The following is a 15591-nucleotide window of genomic DNA, read 5'->3' as shown; positions in this document are numbered from 1 at the left end:
TCTTAGTAATCCTAATTATTCAACTTCATTTATTTTACATGGAGTTTGTAACTATATCAAACTTAAATTTCTGCTTTAGCTAATTTAAGACAATACAGTAAATATAATTTATCGTATTAAATTTGACTAAATGATGGTTAGATATTTGCTGTAAAAAAAATGATGGTTAGATACTTAGATTAGATTAGTAACTAACATAAATAATACTTCATCTGTTTTATAATATAGGATGATTTAGAGGTTTTTGTTTGTTTCATAATATAAGATGTTTTTAATTTTTGAAAAAAATTTTAGATTACTTTTATATTTTTTTATTATTTATTTTATGTAATCTTATTTCTAATTGATTAAACATTTTAAAAATAAATATTTGTTATGCGTGTTTGGGCTAAAACATCTTATATTATTAACCAAATATGAAATTTTAGCAATTCGTATTTTATTTATATAAAGCGAAATTAAAATTACATTGAATTAAATTATAATCGTTGCGGCCTCTGTCTCTCTTCTCTCTCCCTCCTCCTCTCTCTGAACAATAAACATTAAAACTCTCTCTCTCTCTCTCTCCCATTAATCCGATCTGACTCTCTCTTACTCCATTGGAGAGCTTTGTTTCGATTCTCGAAAACCCTAATTCCCTCTCTCTCTCTCCCTCTCTACTCTCATTGAAGCTCTCTCTCATACATATAGTCAAAAACTTCTCACAACTAACCGTGTTCTTCTGATTCGTCCTCCTCTCTCGAAGACTGTTGTTGCCTGCAGACTTGAAGGTTAAGAGGCATTTTAATCTCTCTCTCTCTCTCTCTCTCGCTGATGAGAATAACTTTGATTCAGTCTAGAGGTTGAGAAGAGATGATGAAGATGATGATGATGAACAGACGAAGCAACGTCGTCAGATTTGAAACCAAGGTAAAAGAAGAAGAAGAAGAAGAAAAAGATGACAATGACGATTGTTTCTATGAATCTCTCGATCGTGTTCTCTCTTCTTGCTCTTGTTCTACTTCCAACTCTGATTACGACTCTGATCCCAACATCTCTGATTCGATCCACGATCCGAGTCCCTTCCCTGTTCCTGTGTTCCCTATGGGAAGCTCTGGGTTCGAGCTTTGGAAATCTGAGCCTGAATCTGTGTCGGAGAGACGAATCAGGCTTTTGCGTGGTTTGGGGCTTAGCAACGAGCCGGATCTACCCCCGCCGGCGAGTCATCTCCGGTCTAGAAGTCGGAGGAAAGGGATTTGTAGTTCGCATTTCTCTAGATCGGTTCCTTCTGATGTTTTGGTTTCTAAACACCAAGGTAAATGCGTGTTGAGATCAGATGCGGCAGGTAGTGACAATGTCGATCTTGGTAAGTCTCGTCAGTATACTGGATCTCGCTGTTCTTGTTCTTCTCCTGTAAATATGCTTAACGATGATCATACTGGGAAGTCTCGTATGCGTAATGGTGGTAACAATGGTGTTGATGTTTTAAGCAAAGAGCCTACTATGGAAATTAGGGACAATTTATCTCATGGGAATGGTAGAGATGTTGATTTAGACGAGCAAATGTGTACCATTAGGAATCTAGATACTGGAAAAGAGTTTGTTGTGAATGAGGTCCGAGAAGATGGGATGTTGGAGAAGTTGAAGGAGGTAGGTACAGATCGGCAATTGACTATTGAGGAGTTTGAGATGTGTGTTGGGACGTCCCCGATCGTGCTTGAGCTGATGAGGAGGCAAAATGTTGAAAATGTTTGTAAAGACTCTGTTGATATGGTCACTAATGTTAGTGGAAGCAGAGTGACTAAGCATAGAAGGAGAGGGAGTTGGTTAAAGAGTATAAAGAATGTTGCTAGTAGTGTGACTGGGTATAAAGAGCGACGAAGCACCGATGATAGGGATTCACCGTCCGAGAGAGGTGGTCAGAGGTTTAGCTCTGCAACTGATGATAGCCGAGATACGTCCTTTCATGACCCTGAGAGAGTTAAGGTTAGGCAGTATGGAAAGTCATGTAAAGAGCTCACAGCACTTTTCAAGAGCCAAGAGATTCAAGCTCATAAAGGGTCGATTTGGAGCATTAAGTTCACTTTGGATGGGAGGTATCTTGCTAGTGCTGGTGAGGATTGTGTTATTCAGATTTGGAAAGTTGTTGAGTCAGAAAGAAAAGGAGAACTCTTGTCCGTTGATAAACAAGAAGATGGGAGCATTAATTTGTTTCTTTTAGCAAATGGGTCACCAGAACCAGTTTCAATGTCTCCAAAGAGAAGAGGGAGAACTTCATTTAGCCGAAAATCAGTGAGCTTGGACAATGTTCTTGTTCCAGAGGCAGTCTTCGGTCTCTCAGAGAAACCGGTGTGTTCATTTGTTGGGCATTTGGATGACGTACTTGACCTTTCATGGTCAAAATCTCAGGTTGGTACTAGTCCCGATCATCTCATTTGGCTACAAACTATTTTTCATCCATGATGTTGGTTTTCAAACTAGAAAAGATTCTATTGTTTGGAGCAAAATTTTAACATTGTTCGATTCACTAGTGCTAATTTTAGGTTTTCTCAATTGTTATGTGAGAATCTGCTTCAATCAGTATTTTTTCTAGATCGGATAAAACCTTGAATTCTCAAGACTTTGCACTCTCAATGTTTTGTTTTCAGCACCTTCTTTCCTCTTCCATGGACAAGACTGTTCGACTATGGGACTTATCTAGCAAGACCTGTTTGAAAGTCTTCACACATAGTGACTACGGTGAGTGGATATACCCTCTTATTCCCCATCAATGGCCTTGAGTTACTTCTGTTCTTATTATTCTCTACGAAACTAAGCGTACATTGCAAGAAGAATATTAAGTCACTTTAGGTGTCAACTCTGTTCTGGAGTCATATGTCAAGTCTCTTCCACATGTAAATAGATCCCTGAAACAGAAGACAAAAAGATAAAAAGATTTATATGGTGGTTATGTGACATAGGATTTTCTCTCATCTAGTTTTCTGTTTCCTGGACACAGTGACTTGCATCCAGTTTAATCCTGTAGATGACAATTACTTCATCAGCGGATCTTTGGATGCAAAAGTTCGGATATGGAGCATTCCTGATCATCAAGTTGTTGACTGGAACGATCTTCATGAGATGGTCACAGCTGCCTGCTATACACCGGATGGGCAGGTACGCCATTATGTCTTTTTTATGTAACGAAATGAATTCAGTAACTTAAATTATGCAGTACCTTAATGAAGCTCTCTTGGTTTGTGAAGGGTGCATTGGTTGGTTCATACAAAGGAACATGTTGCTTATACAACACACATGGTATATAAGCTTAGAACTTGCTTATCTGACATCTAAATTGTTTCTCCATCTCGTCTTTCCAACTTAATATATTTTTGTTCATTCAGATAACAAACTGCAGCAGAGGCGTGAAATCAATCTGAAGAACAGAAAAAAGAAAACCCATCACAAGAAAATCACTGGTTTTCAGGTAATGCCAAAATAACAAGTTACACCGTTCTGTTCTTTGCAAGTGTATTTTTGTTTGAACGCTGTACTGGTTTATCTGACTCTGCTCATGAACCAGTTTGTGGCGGGAAGTTCATCAGAAGTGCTCGTCACATCTGCAGATTCACGTACACGGGTTGTTGACGGTGTTGACCTTGTTCACAAATTTAAAGGTAAATCATACTAAGCTAGAATCTCTCTTCTTCATTCTTAGAACTCGGGGATTAGGTATAACTTTATTGTTCATGAAGGTGAAGCTTGAAAAGATTTTTACGAGTCCCACGTCACATGAATATGATGTTCTTAAGCTTTTTCTTATTCTGGTGTTGGAAAATAAGCTCAGCATTCTTGCTAAGTATTGTGTGTTTTTCTGAGTTTTAGCAAAATTTTCGGTTTGCAGGATTTCGCAACACGAATAGCCAAATCTCGGCTTCACTTACATCAAACGGGAAATTCTTAGTCTCAGCAAGCGAAGACTCTAATGTGTATGTATGGAACTACGACTCAGACTCTCGACCTGGGAAAAGCAAACGTGTCACAGTCACGAACTCATACGAACACTTTTACTGTCGAGACGTCTCTGTGGCTGCACCTTGGCCAGGCAAAATCAGTAACAACCAAACCAGCAACATCCCCGAGCAGGCACCCTTCACAGCCAATAACCCTCCAACACCTGTCAACGATCCAACCAACAACAAAACCGTCACTAACGGTATCATTTCAAGCGCCACAAACCGATACTTCTTCGATAGAATCTCAGCGACATGGCCTGAGGAGAAACTCATGATAGCTGCAAAGAACAGAGCCCGGACTAGCCCTCGTGTGAGCGTAGACATGTCTAACGGACCGGTTAACACAAAACCAAGTGCCTCAGCTTGGTCTATGGTGATTGTGACTGGCGGTTTACGAGGAGAAATCAGAACATTTCAGAATTTTGGATTTCCGGTTCGCCTTTGAGGCAGAGAAGAAAGTTTTACAAAAATCAAAAAAGCCCAAGGCGAACTGAATTCAACTTAGTAACAACCATCTCCTCCTGTCAAAAGTGTATAGATTGAGAGGTTTGGTTCGTCCACTGACTTTTTTTTTTTTCTTTTTCTTACCACGCTTCTTTTATTTATTTTTTCTTAATTGTTCTCTCTAAAATTCGAAATCTCTAGCAAATATATATAAAATATAATGTTATTCTTGTTTACGATTCAAATCAGCAGGAAATACATATTCATATACCACAATGTCTTTGATATTCGAACTCTAATAGGAGAATATATGATTTTGTATACACATTGTATTTTCCATTACAGTTCTAAATACATAACAATTCAATTCATTATTTCAATAAACAATTTTATCTCTAGATCAGAGCGTCCATAACGATTCAGAGTATATTGCTGTTTCATAGCTCTCTCTCTCTCTCTCAATCCTCCCCATACCAAAGGAGATGGAGTCCCATGAACTTAAAACATTATAATATCTACTGACAGGAAATCTAGTTCTCGAATTCTCATTGGCTGTAAGATTCTGACGTGGAGAAAGCTTTCTCTAAAGGTAAAAAATCTTATCCACACATATCCTAGGATGGGTTTAACTTGTCTCAACTCCTATATAAACAACACACAAGCATTGACATTTGCAGAACATCACATTACTTAACACTCACTCTTACAAGTCTTTAAACGAAACAATGGCCCTTCAAGCTGCTTCTTTAATTTCCTCTGCTTTCTCTGTTCGCAAAGATGTATTTTGTTAACTCTTTTTTAACCTTCTATTAATCGTTTCCTTTTTGTTTATTTATGACCTGTCCCCGAGATTAATAAGCTTTTTCTTTTGTTTTGGTTCCAGGGAAAACTTAATGCTTCAGCATCATCATTTAAAGAGTCCAGTTTGTTTGGTGTTTCACTTTCAGAACAAATCAAAGCTGACTTCGTCTCTTCCTCATTGAGATGCAAGGTATACGTAACACAATCTTACTTCTAAGTTTATGATACGAGTATTTTCTTGGAAAATGATGTAGTCGGGAACTAACTACGATTGCTTCTTCTACTCTGCCAGAACTTGAGGAATAATAATGCGATTATTCGAGCTCAAGCAATCGCGACTTCAACTCCTTCGGTCACAAAACCTTCCTTAGACCGCAAAAAAACCCTTAGAAAAGGAAACGTTGTTGTCACAGGAGCTTCCTCAGGGCTAGGTTTAGCAACAGCCAAGGCATTAGCCGAGACAGGTAAATGGCACGTGATAATGGCGTGCAGAGATTTCCTCAAGGCCGAGAGAGCTGCTAAATCAGCAGGGATGCCTAGGGACAGCTACACGGTGATGCATATGGACTTAACGTCTTTGGACAGCGTGAGACAGTTCGTTGATAACTTCAGGCGAGCCGAGATGCCTCTTGATGTGTTGGTTTGCAATGCCGCGGTTTATCAGCCAACGGCTAATCAACCTACTTTCACTGCCGAAGGGTTTGAGCTTAGCGTTGGGACGAACCATTTGGGCCACTTTCTTCTTTCAAGACTGTTGATTGACGACTTGAAGAACTCGGATTATCCGTCGAAACGTCTCATCATTGTTGGATCCATAACTGGTATAGCCTCCTCCGCTTTATGTATTTCCTACTTATTCTAAACTCTAAAATCCGAAACCCTAAACGTTATATGTTTCTTGTTGAGCAGGAAACACTAATACATTGGCGGGTATTGTACCTCCGAAGGCGAATCTTGGGGACTTGAGGGGACTAGCAGGGGGACTGAACGGGCTAAACAGCTCGGCTATGATAGATGGAGGAGATTTTAACGGTGCAAAGGCGTACAAAGACAGTAAAGTCTGCAACATGTTGACAATGCAGGAGTTTCATAGGCGTTTCCATGAAGAAACAGGCATCACCTTCGCTTCCCTTTACCCCGGTTGTATCGCGACGACAGGTTTGTTCAGAGAGCATATTCCTCTCTTCCGTACTCTCTTCCCTCCTTTCCAGAAGTACATCACAAAAGGTTACGTCTCCGAGAGAGAGGCTGGGAAAAGGCTTGCTCAGGTAAGAAGATCAACCAAAACCTAATTTTGTTTGTGACTCAAGAAACCTTTCTTTTTAGTTTCTTACTCTTGCTGTTTACTCAAACTATTTATTTCTTTGTTCAAGGTGGTGAGTGATCCAAGCTTGACGAAGTCGGGAGTGTATTGGAGCTGGAACAAGAGCTCGGCTTCATTTGAGAATCAGTTGTCTCAAGAAGCTAGCGATATCCAGAAGGCTCGCAGAGTTTGGGAAGTCAGCGAGAAGCTAGTAGGCTTGGCCTAAATATTGATATGGGTCTCTTCCTCTGTGTTTTAACCTTTGGTTTGGCTGAAGATGTGAAATAAACAAAAGACTAGGTGACATATATATCTGCAAGTCATTGAATAAAATAACTGTTACATTAGATTAATTGTTTAAATGCCTACGACTTGAGTTACTGATATCAATTTGTAAAAGTGTAACAGTTCCATGTTTTAATCCAAAGTTTGTCATAAGGAACGAGTCAAAGATTATGCAGTGTAACTCTCGTAATAAATTTACCGTATCAGTTCAGCTTGAGCTATTCTATATATAAATTGTTTGTCTCTTTGGATACCAAACCATCTCAATCAAGCAAATCATTCTCCTCTATAGAATAACAAACGAAACAATATTCACCATGGAAGGTAAGATCCAAACTCTTCTCTCTACTATTCTAATTGTAACTTTGTGTGCCACTACTTTAGTGAAGCCGGGGCTAGCTCAACTCCCTACCATTCCTGGCTTTTCTCCTCCTGGCTCCCCAATTGATCTAGCAAAATGCTGGTCATCGCTCCTTAACATTCAAGGTTGCAAAATGGAAATCTTCAAATCTGCTTTAACCGGTAAGTTTGAAAATGTTGGACGGACATCCTGCAAGGCGTTTACCGAAATCGATGCAAAGTGTTGGCCAAAAATGTTTCCACTGAATCCTTTCTTCCCTCCTCTTCTCAAGGATGGTTGCTCTCGTATCAACGCAGCTGCTCCCTCACTTGCAACATCTGAACTCTCTATTATTCCTGGATTTTCTCTTCCTGGTTCTCCGGTTGATATCACAAAATGCTGGTCATCACTCTCTAGCGTCGAAGGTTGTGTATCTGAGATATTCAAATCAGTATTCACAGGAAAGTTTGGTAATGTTGGACATATGTGTTGCAAAGCGTTTTCGGACGTAGATTCAAAGTGTTGGCCACATATGTTTCCGCTAAATCCCTTCTTCCCTCCTCTTCTCAAAGATAGTTGCTCTCGCATCGAAGCAGCTGCTCCTACACATAAGTGATGAAGTAGCTATGGTTTTTTATATCAGAATGCATAATTAAATTAGGCTAATTATAGCTTTTAGTTCCAATAGTCAAGAAGAGTTTCTTTATTCTGATTACCAGCCAGAGCTTATTATAGATCTTCTTCACATGTTATGGGTTATTCTACGTTTCGTTATCTACAATATATAACAAACAGAATCAAGTTTGGCCTAATGGCATTCTTTATTCTTATCTTTTCAATTATGGACGTCTCGTTTGCTCTGTTCTCAAAGAGGGATAATCTTGATTCTTGAAATAGCTTAGCTTCTGCCCCCTTTGTATGATCTTGAAGACATATTTATCAAAATTTTACAAAGAATATTATTTTCTACACATATCCACCTAAGAAATCAAAGCGATTCCTAATTAACGCAGAGTGATATTTTGGTTCTGAACGTCTAGGTTGATGAGGTTTATTGCTTAACCTTTTCAAAGATGATCATATGGCTTGGAAACAAACTTTTTTTTTTTTTTTTGTCACTAGGAAACAAACCCATAAGTGTGAAAATACCTAAGACGGTGGGTGGAAATTTACAGTGAACTATTTAGTACCGCACAAGATAATGTTTAGCCTACCTTTCCTTTCCCTTTTTTTTTTTTTAACATCTAATAAACTTCATTAATATGAACCAGAAGTATACAAGATTAGTAATGAGATTACAAATACAATCAAACAGCAAAGAAGCAAATACTTAATAGTCTTTGTTAGTTCCGTCAATCTCGTGTGACTATCTTGCTTGGGAATCATCATTCTTTTTATTGATGAAATACGGGTAACGCATTCGAAAGTCGCAGGTAACGATCCATCTGTTACATCGCATAACCTTCAAATTGATCGAAACTCTCTTAAAGTAAGAGATGTCATTGATCTTGATTGCACTTAAAGCCCATTTCTGTTGATATGGCCTATGCCGTCTTCTGGTTCTCCTATTATTGGCCATCCACTCCTCTGCAACATATTGTTTCCATGGTGGTTTACGTGTTGGTCGTTGCTTACATATCAAATCTGAGTGGATTTGAATTAATCTTCGGAACGCCCAGAGTAGATTACATGGACGTCTGGTAACAATCACATGACTAACAAATGATGTTAGTATGACCAAACACACGGCCAATATGACCGAAAAATTCTCGACTAAAACGCCGGACATGAGGAAACAACGGTTGTTTCGGAATCGTCGATGACTAGATCTACAATCCGAGAACAAGAGCCAACAAAGAGATTGTGTAGTAACAGAAGAAACCACATGGAATCCATTGGTAAACATTGAAGCACCCTTCCGATGCAAATACAAACATATTCTCATCATCAACACTAGACTTCTCTATTTATTGAATGAAAAACGGAAAGTAATAACAGAGAAAAGCAAGCGGAGAAAGAAGAAACCAACCAACTTCAGATAATCAAGTGTTGGACGGAGTTGCAGAGCCAAAGTTGCAGAGCCGTCTATGTGTACGTTGAAGAAGGTTGTTATGAATTGCCGCTTTTCACCGAATGAAGATAAATAACAAACAAAACTTAAGAGAACACAAACGAGACAGAGAGGAGTACGTCCGACGCCGGAGTCGACGCCGACCGTGAAGATAACAGAAAGTTTTTGGTTGTGAACAGTCGCCTTCTTTGTCGCAGACTCGCAGGGAGAGAAAACGGTTTTCATCATAATTTTTCTTTTTTATCATTAATAATCTTTTAGCCTACCTTTCCACGTAATCAAAAACTACGTTTTTTTTTCTGACCATTAGTATATAATACTTCCTCCGTTTCATAATATAGGATGTTTAGAGAAGTATTTTTGTTTTATAATATAGGATGTTTCCAACTTTCTATCAACTTTTAGATTAAATTTATATTTTATATTAAGCAGACTTGTTTATGATTGGTTAAACTTTTAAAAATAACTATTTCTTAATATACGCGTTTTCACTAAAACATCCTATAATAGGATTTTGAAACGAAGGGAGTATAGGATTTAAAGATATGAAATTTGTAAATGAAAGATTTGATGAAAGTTATACATCTTTGTTTCAGTTTCTTGCTCTGCAATCAACCTATGGGTTCATATGGAACATCTCTCACCGACGTTATATCGAATAGTTTTGTTCACTATTTAGTCAATTCCAAGTACCAGAGCTTGCACCGATTTAATGAAGACTGAAGAGGAAGGATTCAAGTGTCCGTGACTACAAAAGAAACTTCGAGAAATGAAAAATTCTCTACCTCTATTGGTGAAAAAAAGGAACCTGAAAAAAAGGAACCTGTCAGACCGCCGTGCGACCACCCTGGCAAGGTAGAACCGAGCCGAGTAACGATCCTCTACAGCACCGGAGGTGTCCGAAGACATATCGTGGCCGTTAATCACGCTCTGATCGCACGGTCATGGTTCATCAACCAGGGTTAAGGGCCTGTCTCCTTAGAAATCAAGGAAACAGAGGTACGAGCCTATAGAACAGATCCTGTTCAAGTAAGGTCGTGACCAAGGTTGATCTCTCAACGTTATATACTCAACATGTTTTATTACTAATAGAGCGATGTGGGATATGTACGTGCCGTACTGCTACATTGTAATGTGAATTCGGTTGAGAAAATGGGCTTTACAGGCAAAGCCTCACATGTTTAAAATTTAAATATATAAAGCCCATATATACTTGCGAGTTTAGCACACTAATGTGGGCCAAATCGATCTCATAAACAAAAAGTAATCGCGGTTTGTCTCCAATTCAATATACTCTATTATAAATTTATACGTATACAAGCAAAACTGGGTCTGAAAAACAATAATTTAAAATGATATTAAATTGTATATGGTAAAATGTAAAATGTTATCAAAATAGTTATTGTTTTTTAAAAATATATATACAAACCATATAGTACAATATTTATTAAGTCTTTAATTTTTTAAACTAATTTATCATAAAATAATTTTATTTCAATTTTCCACTTTATCCAAAAACCTAAACCGTGAAGTTTTTGATTCAACGGTCGTATTTGATTTAAGATTGGGTTTAACTTTGAAATGTACAAAAAACGCTGCTCAATGGTATTGGGCCTGGTGAGTATTTTCATACTCCCATTCGGAAAATTGAAAACCTAACTCCTCAAACTTTTAATTGTATGTAAATCTACCCTCCAATTAAAAATAAATGCAATAATACCCATTTAACACTAAAAGCCTTACTATTAGGGATACAATATCTCACATTGGAAGTTGAGTAGGATCTTAAGTAGTATATAAGATATGGGTCTCTCCACTCATTGCCAATTAACTTAAGATCAAGTCTATTTTTCAACACTTCTTTTAGAAGACCAAACAACACATTTGTGGCTAGAGTTCTCTCGTGGGCTTCATCGAGAATAATCACTTTATATCTCTCAAGGAGAGGATCCGCCATTGCTTCTCTCAGGAGCATACCATCAGTCAAGTACTTAAGGACCGTTCAGAGGCTACTACAGTCCTCAAAACGGATGTTGTAACCAACTTCTTCCCCAATAGTAACATGGCTACAACTCTACGAGGCTGTGTGCATCCAACCAACCACTTCCGACGCTTATCCGAAGTTTCAACATCCACAACATCTATGAAAAACTGTGGGATCTGAGTAGTTTTACCACTACCGGTCTCACCGACAAGAAGAAGGGTTTGATTGTTGTTGAGAGTTTTGAGAAACTCTTCTTTTTGAAGCCAGACAGGAAGAGTCTTCCGTTTCTCAAGAATGTCATAATACCTCTAGGAATAAGGCTTCTCGTTCCACTTATTGACCAGACTACTGATTCCGGACTCGGGAAGACCATTGATTTTGGTGTTCTTTGACGCAGCCGATGGATCGTCCATAACGTCGAACAAACTAATTTTCCTCTTTCTCTCTGTAAGAGAGATAGATTAGAGCAGAAAGCAGAAGAATGGAAAAATTTATGAAAGCTAAGCTAGGGTTCGGCAACGCCTGATTTAAGAGAAAGAGAGAGAAAGAGAGAGGCGGCCGATTGTAGATTGGGTTGAGCATGTGCGGACCGGGCTCTGATACCATATTAGATTGTGGGCTTCCAACTCAAAACCAATTGGCAATGAGTGGAAATGCCCATATCTTATATATACCACTTAAGATCCTACTCAACTTCTAATGTGGGATATTGTATCCCTAATACTTACAATATAGATTAAGAACCACAACGATTAAAAATATCATTTAAACCGCTACCAAGTTGGTAGTACCTGCCAACCATCGTCAAGTTCGCCGCAATTACCATTGCCACTAAATTAGTGTATTACACAATCACTACTGTTTGTAGCCACCATATCAGTGATATCAACTACCGTCCATAGTCACAAATCGTGGTGATGACAACAACAAAGGTGATAAATGGTAATGGTGATGACTACAGCAATATGTGGTGATGGCAACATAGGTGATAATAATGCAGTTTGTGGTGGTAATATAGGTGATAATTATGCAGTTTGTGATGGTTAATTATAAACAATCTTTTAGTCTATGTTTATAATTTAATATAATCCGTTATGTCACAAATAGACATTGACAAAATTCCCGGTTTTTGCAAAGATACTGTTGTTAATTTTGTGGTCCAAAGTCCAAACAACACAATTTTGCGGTCAGGGTATATATACAAAAAAAATAAAGTTGGAGATTGCAACATTCCCTCTTATTAATATAAGTATAACAAATTTTAAATTTGGTGATAATAAGTTTGTTTTTGGATTACATTATAACCAACACATTTTTATATTGCTTACTCAAAAAGTGTTAGTTACATAATTAACAAGAAAAAGAAAGACCCGGTAGATAGATGATCAAACGTGGAACATGAGATAGATGAGTTAATAATGCTAGTGAGTAGTGAAACACAATCCCCATAGTCAAGTCTTACCCAAAAAAAAAAAAAAAAGTCAAATTTTTATACTATATATAGTCTATTTTGCTTTCACACACTTAATGAATGGGTCTTTTGCGGATGCAGCCGATCCTACACACAAGTGACGTAGCTATTAAACCATCTTGCACACTGTTAAAAAATCAGACTTTAGGCCTTTTATAAGCTTATACAATATTATGTCGTATTCCAAATGTTAGTTTGTTGCTTTTTTCTATACATTTAAACCCACAGTAATATAGAAATCCAAGTTTAGGCATAACCTCACGAAATTGAGAGATGACAACGAATATGTAGGCCACTAGAGACGGCTGTTAGGTAGCAAAACGAACACACAAAAAAAAAGGAACCTGTCAACCCGTCCTGTGCGATCACCCCGACAAGGTAGAACCAATCCGAGTAACTGAACTCACAAAAGAAATTGAGATATGAAGATTTCGTCGAACAGATCCTGTTCAATTAGTAAGGTCGTGACTATTGCTACTTTTTCGCCATATATAAACAAAAAGCATTCTCCCCAACTCACCGATGTGGGATAAGAAAATCAGTAAGTAAAAGCAATCAGAAGCTGATTTTTACATGTTCACAAATCACACTCTAGTCTTTATGTAGAAGCAAAAAGTAAATTAAGTTCGGGCAACACAATACAGAGGAAAAAAGGAACCTGACTATCGTGGCCATCAATCACGCTCTGGCCGCACGGTCGTGATTCATCAACCAGGAAAGTGTTGGCCACATATGTTTCCGCTAAATCCCTTCTTCCCTCCTCTTCTCAAAGATAGTTGCTCTCGCATCGAAGCAGCTGCTCCTACACATAAGTGATGAAGTAGCTATGGTTTTTTATATCAGAATGCATAATTAAATTAGGCTAATTATAGCTTTTAGTTCCAATAGTCAAGAAGAGTTTCTTTATTCTGATTACCAGCCAGAGCTTATTATAGATCTTCTTCACATGTTATGGGTTATTCTACGTTTCGTTATCTACAATATATAACAAACAGAATCAAGTTTGGCCTAATGGCATTCTTTATTCTTATCTTTTCAATTATGGACGTCTCGTTTGCTCTGTTCTCAAAGAGGGATAATCTTGATTCTTGAAATAGCTTAGCTTCTGCAACATTTAACAAAGAAATCAAGACGATTCCTAATTAATGCAAAGTGATAGTATTTTGTTGGTTCTCTGGACTTCTAGGTTAATGAGGTTTATTACTTAAACCTTTTTCCAAGATGATCATATGGCTAGGGCCAAGGCCAACTTATTTAGATTTTAAGCCCAATTCCAACTTAAGAAGGAACAGATTGCTTTCAATCGTCTCAACTCGAGTGTTCTTCTTGTGTTTTGTGGCCGAGACGATGGCAGCATCCTAGCCATATGATCATTGTGTTTTGTGGCGAGAAAGAGAGAAAGGCTCACGTATAAGTTTTAACTATACTTTTTTTGTTTTATTCTTGATATATTTTTTCTCCATCTCATATTTTTTTTTGAGAAATATCCTATATTAACACCATTTTAGGTTTTTCTTCCAAAACTAACACATAAGTTTAATTTTTTTTAAATGTACCATTAAGTGATATTTGATATTTAATTTAAATACAAAATTTATAATTTTAAAATTAAACTCACGATTTTGGATTTATCTGGTGAAGCTTGCCGCGAATCACCACATCTGAGATCTAACTCATCTTCAGCCACTTCCAGAAGAAACGTCGCCGTCGTTGCATCTCGTTCTGGGCTCCGACGTTGACCGGTCAGGTATTTTGTGTAGGCACACGACCGAGAAAATGCGTAAACGATTCCGATCTAAGAAACAGAGTATGGGATCTATCTCGATCTGGCCTTTCAATAATCGAAATGAAGAGTTGGATTTGAACCCTGCTCCAATCTCAGCTCGCCCTCTCACATGACTACCTCTGAATTTGAATAATCACTTCCAAGTCAACAAAGATGATGAAGAAAAGGATAAATATGAAAAAGAAGATGATGAGAGACCAAGCAAATCGAGAAATTACATATTAAGAATATGGTTTACAGATTTGCTGGACTTGGTGGAAGACTCTTGTCATTAGGACAAAGAGAAAGATCGTCGAAGAGGAAGAGGAATAACGATGGATATGGTGGTGAGAGGTGGAAGAAAGGAGCGGGATTCAGCTACTTGGATTCTGAGAATCTTATGCTACAAGATGATATAAATAATGGTAAGATTATGTGGGAGAGTTTTAAGTATTCTTATGAATTATGATTCTTTCGAGAAGAAGTGTAAGCTGTTTAGGAGTGATTGAATTTGGTAAAGTATTTAGCTTGCTATGTGTTTTTGAATTGTTTTGCTAATGGCACATATCAACTTGGTAGTGTTTCTTGGGGTTTTAAGGTTAATCAATCTGGTAGTGTTGCAGAATTAGTTTTAAATGTGATATATAAAATATCTCTTGAAGTAATGTTAAAACAAAAATTGAATTCATGGACTGACCATGTTGTTGAATAAGGTTTTCAGCTCTAACTCAAGTGATTGATGATATACATGATAGCAGATATTTCAAGAACAAAGCTTAGAGTTGATGATGAAGATGAGAAAATGGGCACTTGAGTGGAAGTTTGTGTTCCTCATTATGGAAGGCTTTCCTAAATTTCAAGAATGCCTTCATAAATATTAGGAAGACCTTCCTTAACGGATGTTATGAAGTACTTTAGTGTTATGTCTATGATGTCTTTGAAATGTTTCTTTACAAGATAGAATTATCTTGTGTTTTGTGTTGGAGAAGCGTGTGATATATTTGATATGTTTAATTGTAATGTGGATTTTTTTACATACTGATTTCAGCAAAGAAGAAAGAAACGGTGTAAGGAAGTATGTTGTTCCAAAAAAGAGTTGATGATGAACAAGATGTTCCATGGCAGAGCACACAACATGTTTAAACCATCCTGA

At 37.6% G+C, this 15591-nt stretch overlaps 3 protein-coding genes, 1 non-coding gene and 1 pseudogene across 4 annotated transcripts; 3 read left to right on the top strand and 2 right to left on the bottom strand.

Moving 5' to 3' along the window:
* The first annotated feature begins 430 nt into the window (after positions 1-430).
* LOC104761446 (uncharacterized) lies at positions 431-4663 on the top strand. The gene is made up of 7 exons (XM_010484527.2): positions 431-2388; positions 2628-2718; positions 2978-3135; positions 3225-3276; positions 3363-3445; positions 3542-3635; positions 3863-4663. Exons 1-7 carry the CDS (start codon positions 853-855, stop codon positions 4417-4419), a joined length of 2571 nt encoding a protein of 856 aa, XP_010482829.2. The 5' UTR covers positions 431-852; the 3' UTR covers positions 4420-4663.
* Positions 4664-5074: 411 nt separating this feature from the next.
* On the top strand, positions 5075-6960 carry LOC104761445 (protochlorophyllide reductase A, chloroplastic). Its single transcript, XM_010484526.2, has 5 exons — positions 5075-5197; positions 5302-5409; positions 5512-6040; positions 6129-6487; positions 6593-6960. The coding sequence occupies exons 1-5, from the start codon at positions 5144-5146 to the stop codon at positions 6746-6748; spliced, it is 1206 nt and encodes a 401-aa protein (XP_010482828.2). The 5' UTR covers positions 5075-5143; the 3' UTR covers positions 6749-6960.
* Positions 6961-7111: 151 nt separating this feature from the next.
* On the top strand, positions 7112-7870 carry LOC104761444 (uncharacterized). The gene has a single exon (XM_010484525.2). The coding sequence runs from the start codon at positions 7125-7127 to the stop codon at positions 7761-7763; it is 639 nt and encodes a 212-aa protein (XP_010482827.1). The 5' UTR covers positions 7112-7124; the 3' UTR covers positions 7764-7870.
* A 534-nt stretch (positions 7871-8404) lies between these two features.
* On the bottom strand, positions 8405-9243 carry LOC147922987 (uncharacterized; annotated as a pseudogene).
* Positions 9244-10038: 795 nt separating this feature from the next.
* Positions 10039-10257, bottom strand: LOC147922986 (small nucleolar RNA U3). The gene has a single exon (XR_015589820.1). It is a non-coding gene; the product is annotated as a small nucleolar RNA U3 (small nucleolar RNA).
* Between the last annotated feature and the right edge of the window lie 5334 nt (positions 10258-15591).

The sequence above is a fragment of the Camelina sativa genome, chromosome 18, assembly GCF_030686135.1.
Source record: "Camelina sativa cultivar CO46 ecotype springtype chromosome 18, ASM3068613v1".
NCBI classification, from domain to species: Eukaryota; Viridiplantae; Streptophyta; class Magnoliopsida; order Brassicales; family Brassicaceae; genus Camelina; species Camelina sativa.
This window is presented reverse-complemented; position numbering and strand designations above follow the sequence as displayed.